The 8,575-nt window shown below is 39.0% G+C and overlaps 1 protein-coding gene across 7 annotated transcripts in view; it reads right to left on the bottom strand.

Moving 5' to 3' along the window:
* PTPN4 (protein tyrosine phosphatase, non-receptor type 4 (megakaryocyte)) overlaps positions 1-8,575 on the bottom strand; it is a 213,048-nt gene that overhangs the window by 3,070 nt on the left and 201,403 nt on the right. For all 7 annotated transcript variants that reach the window (XM_014547921.1, XM_005876489.2, XM_014547925.1 and 4 more), the window contains 2 exons: positions 6,979-7,127; positions 4,685-4,820 (listed from right to left, as the gene is read on the bottom strand). In XM_014547921.1, coding sequence (XP_014403407.1) covers positions 4,685-4,820; positions 6,979-7,127 — 285 coding nt within the window. The remainder of the gene's footprint in view (positions 1-4,684; positions 4,821-6,978; positions 7,128-8,575) is intronic.

Here is an 8,575-nt window from a genome sequence, read left to right as displayed (position 1 = left end):
GGGAACCTTGGCTTCCTCCATCACTGGAGCAAGCAAACCTCCTGCTCACTTCAGCTGCGTGGCTGCCGGCCGCCATCTTGGTTGGTAGTTAATTTGCATATCTCGCTGATTAGCCAATGGGAAGCATAGCAGAGGTACGGTTAATTGCCCTTTTTGTCTTTTATTAGATAGGATAATAAAAGGGTAATGTGCAAATTGACCCCAAGGGCGGAACTACCAGGAATGACTGGTTGCTATGATGTGCACTGACCACCAGGGGGCAGACGCTCAACGCAAGAGCTGCCCCCTGGTGGTCAGTGCGCTTCCACAGGGGGAGCTCCGCTCAGCCATAAGCTGGGCTGAAGGCTGCGAGTGCAGCGGGGTGGAGGGAGCCTCTCCCGCCTCCTCGGCAGTGCTAGGGATGTCCGACTGTGGGAGCGGGACTAAGCCACAGTCGGACATCCCCCGAGGGGTCCCGGACTGTGAGAGGATGCCGGCTGGGCTAAGGGACCCCCCTGAGTGCATGAATTTTCATGCATCGGGCCTCTAGTATATAGATAAGGAAGCTATCTAAGTTACTAGGGTTTTGACAGAAAGGCCCAGGAGCTAAGGTGAATAGGGTTCTGCTCCCACTGGCCCCAAATGGAACAATTTAGGCATTGTTAAGAAAAATAACTACAATGGATTGAAACATCACATATGTACAGATCCATGATTTAAAAATAATGCCAAAACAGACAAAGTAAGTGGTAACCACTGGAAGAGGGAAGTGAACCAACTAATTATATTAAAAACTTTACCAAAAAAGGGAAAGCATCAAGTGTTTATCTTGCCTTTCCTATATAGATAGTACCACTGGTTAACCAAATAGCTGATGACAAGTTCCTCCTTAAAAAAGGATTCCAGTCATTAATAAGTAAGGAAGAACAGAATGCTATCATTTAGAAAGCCCAATGAATGCTGCTAACATCACACACAAAAAACCACAGACATTATGGGCCTCTTATAGGAAGAACACAATACCATCTAAGCTGTTCAAGCATATAGATACAGTTACCACTTCTAGAAAATGCAGTGAAACCTCGACAAAACAGACTAATTCGGGTGAGGGAGTGTCTGTTAAAGCTGAAAGTCTGTTATATGATAAAGTATGTTTTCTGAATGTGTATGTTAAAAATTTGACAAATTAGTTAACCTGTTTTTACTTATGTAGACATGTTTGTGTAATTAAAAATAAGTGTGTATGAAAAGTTTAATTTAAAAGAAGTTTTCTATACGTATTTCTATATTACAGTAATTGTTAAATTTATACGGAATAGGTCTATAAGTGCGTGCATTTACCAGTCACCTTGAGTAAACAAATGACTACATCTAGAGTGTAGCTTAGTGTATGTGGGAACATGGGGGGCATAAGTTAAAACTGCTGCAGAAGCCCTGGCTGGTTTGGCTCAGTGGATAGAGCGTCAGCCTGCAGACTGAAGGAACCCAGGTTTGATTAGAGCCAAGGCACATACCTTGGCTGCAGGCTCAATCCCTGGCCCTCGTCAGAGCTTGTGTGGCAGGCAACCAATCAATGTGTCTCTCTTACATTGATGTTTCTCTCTCTGTGTTTCCCCCCCTCCCTTCCATTCTCTCTAAAAATCAATGGAAAAATATCCTTGGGTGAGGATTAACAAAAAACTAAAACACAAAAACAAACAAAAACTGCTGCAGAATGTCCAATGACAACATAACCAATTACCATGAGCAATGCGGTGTGATCACATGCTAATCACTCGCTGAACATTGTTCATGAGCAGTGACTCTTAGATTTAAATATGTAGACTACAGTTGTAGATATGTAATATTTACTTATGTTAGTGAAATTACTAGTGCTTTTTCCAACATATGGTTTATTCACTAAAATTTGTAAAAACAGTGAATTACTAACAAAAAACTCGTTAATTATAAGCAAATCTTGGTTAAAAGCATTTTAAAATTAATAGGATGTTAATTTTCACATATGACATATGGACTGGAAATTTTGTCTGTTAAATCTGAGGTCCGTTAAACTGAGGTCTGCAAATGAGGGTTTACTGTGGGAAACTATGTAGCACAAACCACCTGACTTGGTCATCAAATAAATGGTGTGAAACAAGAAAAAAGATGTTTGTGGAAGCTATACATTAAAAGATTTTGGAGACATATAAACTAATCAAAATGTGTGAACCACATCTGAAACCTGATTTTACATACAATGCAAAAACAAAACTCATTAAGTATGGTATGATCCAGCAATTTGACTTCCATGCATATATTCAAAAAAATTGAAAGCAGGGTCTCAAAGAGATATGCATATACATCCATGCGCATAACAGCATTATTTGTAATCAATCACCAAGAGGTGGAAACAACCCAAATGTCCATTGACAGGTCAGAGAATAAACAAAATGTGGTCTATATACACAATGAAGTATTTTTAACCTTAAAAGAAAGGAAATTCTGACACATGCTAAAACCTGGATGAACCTCAAAGATATTATGCTAAGTGAAATAAGCCAATTACAAAAAGATAAAACCTATATGATTGTACGTATATGAGGTATCTAGAAAGTCAAATCATAAAAACAGAAAGTAAAATGGTGGTTACCAGGGACTGGGAGGAGAGGGGATGACAAGTTGTTGTTTAAGGGGTAGAGTTTTAGTTTGTAAGATGAAAAATTTTATAGACTGGCTATATAATAGTGTGGATATACTTAAGGCTACTGAACTGTACACTTAAAAATTGTTAAGTTTTATGTTGTGTACTTTACCACAATTAAAAATAAAAAAAATCCATTATGTGTGAATATAGATACAAAAACCTCTAGAAAATACTAGCAAAACAAATGAAGCAACATATTAAAAGAATTATACACTATCTTCAAGTAAGATTTATCCCAGAAATGAAAGGTTAGTTTAATATCCAAAAATCAATCAACGTAATAGACAGTAATAAAATGAAATACAAAATCCACATGATCATCTCAATAGACCCAGAAAAAGCATTTGACAAAATTGAATACCTTTTCATGATGAAATACTCAACAGTCTTGTAACAGAGGAAACTTTGTCAACTTGCTAAAGGGCATTTTCATAAACCCTTTATATATTATGCTAATTAAAAGAAGCCAACTGGATGTGAGGGCGATCTGGCTGCGACATCTGTCACCCCATTGATCGCCAGGGTTGATTCGGCTGATCTGGCTGGCTAGGCGGGTGTCCCCCTCCTCCCTCACCGATCCATGTGCTTCCCTCCCGAAGCTGCGTGCTCGGTCGAAGAGGATGACCTTCCCCCCCGAGGAGAGGACCGGTCTTCGGTCAAGGGTATACGAGTAGCTGCGCTCCCCTGCTAGAACCTCCAAACAAGCTCTCAAGAAGCCAATTACAAAGACCAAACTATATGATTCCTTCATATGAAAGGTCCAGAATAGTAAACTTATAGAGACAAAGTAGATGAGTGGGTGCCTAGGGCTGGGCCAGGGGAGATTGGGGAAGGTATGAAGGAAGATAGGTATAAAGTTTCTTTTTGGGGTGATGAAACATTCTAAAATCAGATAGTAATGAAGGTTGTAAAATTGTGATATACTAAAAACAATTGAAGTGTAAACTTTAAAAGGGTAAATTTTATGGTATGTGAATTACATTTCAATACAGTTAATTCTAAAATTTAAATATCATTAATATATGAGACAACTGGAAGTTTCAATACTGTTATTTGATAATATTAAGGAATTACTTGTTATTATACTTGGATGTGATACTGGTATTGTGATTTTGTTTAGAAGGAAAAATACTTCTTATCTATTTGGGATACATATTAAAATATTTATAGACAAAATTATATGACGTCTAGATTTGCTTCAAATATGGAGAGTAGGTGGCAGCATAGATTAAACAATATGGCAAATGTTGCTGGACCTCAGTACTCAACATACTAGTAGTGTTAATTATATTGTCTACTTGTGTATATTGGAAATTTTTTATAATTTAAAGGTAAAAAAAGGCACTTACTAGGTCGTATATGTCAATTCACTTCAGTAAGTTTAATGCTAACATTCCACAATGGCTTACTATAAAAAGTTATCTTAACATTAACTCTAAAACTCCATGATTCCCCTGTGATCTTGAAACATTATTCAGAGTCAGTGTGGAATTTCTATGATTTTTCTTGTTGCAATTTAAGTTCTTATATAAAAGAGAAAGGCATTTTGCCACAGCTGTGTCACAGAGCAGGTCTATCAAGAGTCTCTAAGTCAGGGACTCTCTCATTCTCAGCATTCCCCCTGACTAAGTAATGCAGGGCAAGTTCCTCTGAGCCTGTCTAAACACTCAAAAATTATCATCTAGAGTGGTGTTGACAAACATTTTCTGTAAAAGACCAGATAGTAAATATTTTAGGTTTTTCAGAACATATGGTGTCTGTAGCAACTTCTCAACTTTGCTATTATAGTGTGAAAGCAGGCATAAGTAATATATAAACAAATGAGCATGGCTGTATTCCAATAAAACTCTATTTACAAAAACAAGTGGAAGGCCAGACTTGGCTCACAGGCAGTATTTGACAAACTCCTTTGTTAGGAGTTATTAGCTCCTGGCAGGATATTAAAAAGCTATGAATATGGTTTAGAATATACACTGATAACAAAAATCATCATGTTGAGAATGCATGAAGTACAGTACTTACAGGTGTCTGGATCATCATGGCTCGTTGATCTCTCATTGTTCTTACAATGTCTAGTGGATAAACTGGTTGGTTGCATTCAATGAGACACATGGCTGTTTCCATAGTAATCAGAACCCCAGTTCTTCCAATCCCAGCACTGAAAAAGGCAAATATGGGGCAAGGTATTACTGATACTATTCTGTTAAACTTCGTGGATTTTGTGCAGAAAATTAAGGTTTCGAATCATAAAACAGAACAATTTGATTTAATGTTTAATATCATGAAAGTAGCAAGCCAACTAGAAATATTTTCAAAATTGACAAAAATCTCACACAATACAGATTAAAATGGTTTATATCAACACTATCCCCCATATTTAGCTGTAAAAAATACTATTTTAAAAGTTACATTTCAGTTTTTAAAATATGAACAAGATATAAAAGCTTATTGGAGCAACTCCACTTTAAAATGAAAAATAATAGAGGAAGGGATCCAAGATGGCAATGGAGTAAGTAGAAGATACACCCAGGACCTAATTGGAAGTAGAACTAAAATACAGAATTATAACCTGAGTCACCAACTGAAGACTAGCTGAATAAAAGGCTTATAACCAAAGATTTACAGAAGAAGCCAATGGAGACTGGTAGGAAGTGCGGAGGTGTGTGTGGAGGTGTGAAAGGGCTGGCCCCAATCCCACAGGCAGTGGCTGAGGTTCTGGAGGAATATCTCAGCTGCAGGGTGTTTCCCCTGATAAGCGTGGGATCTCAAGTCCAACCCTGGCTCCCCAGCCCAAAGCACCAGAGCCTGGAAGAGGCGCACACATAACATCTGGTTGTGAATGGCAGCAGGATTTCTGTTTCCATCAGAAAGAGATGGAGTCCATGGAGTCCCCTAAAAACTCAGGAGCTGTCTTAAAGGGCCAACATGCATAATTTTGTTTATAGCCACTCACCCTAGCTCTGGCCACTCACCTAGGGAGGGAAAAACAGATGAGTCATGTGAGGAGAGACTGGGGTTTGTGGCTCTGGGGACAGAGCTGAGGGAACAATTGCTAGGACCCCCTGTGCTAAGTCACTGTACTGCATGCAGATGCCATCTTTCTTGGGTGGAACATGCCTCTCCATGCAGCATCAGCTTGGGGAAAGCAATTGCCCCACCCTCTGGTCTTCCTGTTGAACCACCTACGGAGCTTCTCCCCTGCTAAGGAGTCAATGGCTTGGGCCATGAGAGGTCTGGCCAATTCAAGGGATGTCAGTGATTGAGTTGTATGACTTAGGGGTGGGGGCCATTCCCCCCCCCCCTTTCCTGTGATCCTGACCAGCACCTTCCCCTCACGGTAGATCCTCTAGCCCCACTCTCTAAGCTCCTGGAGTTCCCACCCTCTTGACTCTTGGTGGTTCCACTCTGCTGAGGTCTGGGCAGAATCCAGGACAGTCTGAATTGTGTGGCTCTGGGGTAGGGGCCAAACCCTCCAACTTCCCCCAAACCTGAACAGCACCCCCCCCTCCCCCATCTCTTGACTCCCAGTGGCCCCTTCCTGCTGAGATCAGGCTCCTGGCAGAATCTGGGGCAGACTGAGTTGCAATGGCTCTAGGAAAGAGGAAAATTTCCCCTCATATACTCGACTGGTGCACACCTTCCCTTCACACAGCCAGCTTCAGACAACACCAGAGCAGGATTCAATTAGCTTCATAAGTAGCATATCTAAAGGTAGGTCTTGGCAGGCAGCAAACCCTGCTGAGGTGAACTCTACTTAATGTGGTTAGCACCTGCCGGCAGCCCATACACTGTGGTTAGGGTTGATCTTCACAGTCAGTCAGCCTGAGGGTTGATCCCACACATGAATGGGCCAATAGCAATCAAAAATCAATTACAACAGGAGGTCTTATCCTGTGATGGTAATGGGTAGGTAGGGCCATTCCAAGAGAGGTGAGAGAACTCAGCAAATGTGCTGAGAGGGGCCATAGGCCAGCAAGGAGTACCTTGCTGGGAGGGGAAAAACTAAATCTAATGCCTACATTATTGCATTTCATCAAGTCTAAGATACCATCAATTGTATAACAAATCCCATTTTCAGAGATGTTAAACTGTAAAAATGACAAGCTTCTAACAGTCAGTGCAATAAAGTATTTTTACTTCTTATTATAAACTTTCTGCCAATCATATTGGAACATACCCTTTGCTTTCTACCTTCAGAGCACACTTTTGAGTTCCTTCTAATTATAGTAAAAGTTACAACTAAAGGACAAAATAAAATACATACTCCCCTTTAAAAATGTCAGCTATTTAAGCATAGAAGACAGAAAATAGAATACCTGCAATGAACAACAACAGGTTCTTCCTTGCCGGCCCTCTTATTTCGTACGTGACAAACAAAATCCAGAAAGTCACTGGAATCATCAGGGACACCATGGTCAGGCCAGGCTGTGTACTGGATCTGAGTGAGTTGACGACTCTCATTTTTCTAAGTGTAAAAGAAAAATTATGCACTTTGATTTAGGAATTATCTTTAAAATATAAATAAATATTCATATAATTTTAATTTTAGAAGAAAAGTAAAAGAAACTACTCCCACTACCTCTCCCCAAAGTAATACATATGCACAATAAAACCCAAAATTTCAATAAAAAAGAAAGAAACCATTTTATAGAAACAGTTGTATCCATTTAAGTATCTGCTGCTGGATCATTCCTCTTCTTATAACTCAATTTCTATATTTGCAAAGTATGTTTCAAGATGATAATCAAGTAAACAGGCAAAGACAAGTTCTAGAAAAACATTTAAAGAAAACTAAAGAACTGCTGGAGGAACAAATATGGTAAAATAAAAACATTTTTTATAAACAAAGTTGAGCTAATCCTAAAAAATAAGTGAAATCATGGAAATCAGGAAAATAAATTTTCAAAATGAATGTAGATTAAAAACTGAAGATAAAAAAAAACACAAAGTCAAATCGGGGCTTAATTCTTTTTGGGAGCCAGGAGTTGGTAGAAAAGATAATAAGATTTTGGATTTATACATCTTGACTCTGTCTGTTAAGGTATTTAATATTTCAGAACCTCACTTTCTTCAGTTAAAATGAAACAACATCTACACCTCAAAGGGAGAGTCTTATGTTGAAAGGATTCTAGAACAGAAACTGCAAATCTCCCAATCAGCTGTTTGGAATCTTATGCTCAATAATAGATAGTTATAGTCATTCAACAATATGAAATCTGGTTACTGTCATTTACATTAAAGGGCATTTCCAGAAAAGACCATGAAAATAAAAATTAATTAAGAAAATGACCGATATGCCCAGCTGGTGTGGCTCAGTGGTTGAGTGTCAATCTATGAACCAGGAGGTCATGGTTCAATTATGGTCAGGGCACATGCCAGGATTGCAGGCTCGATCCCCACTAGGAGGCGTGCAGGAGGCAGTTGATCAATGATTCTCAACATTGATGTTTCTATTTCTCTCTCCTCTCCCTTCCTATCTGAAATCAATAAAAATATATTTGAAAAAAAGAAAGGGACTGATAAAAGAATTCCATGATACCCCAGTATAATGTAATAACTAATTTTTCAGAATCCTTAACAATATAGAATGAATGAAAAGCATCTAATATATATAGACTACTTTTGATTACTATTAAAAAAAAAAAAAAGAATTTGCCCTGGCCTGTGTTTCTCATTGGTTAGAGCGTCAGCTTGTGCACTGAAGGGTCACAGGTTTGATTCCTGGTCAGGGCACATACCTGGGTTGCAGGTTTTATCCACAGCATGGGCCAGGGAGAGTGAGGGAGGCAACCAATCGATTTATCTCAAGACACATTGATGTTTTTCTCTCTTTCCCTCTCCCCCCTCCCCCCTTCTACTCTCTCTAAAAGTCAATGGAAAAAATATCCTTGGGTGAGGATTAACAAAAAAAAA

This window comes from Myotis brandtii, unplaced genomic scaffold (genome assembly GCF_000412655.1).
Source record: "Myotis brandtii unplaced genomic scaffold, ASM41265v1 scaffold488, whole genome shotgun sequence".
Taxonomy (NCBI): Eukaryota; Metazoa; Chordata; class Mammalia; order Chiroptera; family Vespertilionidae; genus Myotis; species Myotis brandtii.
This window is presented reverse-complemented; position numbering and strand designations above follow the sequence as displayed.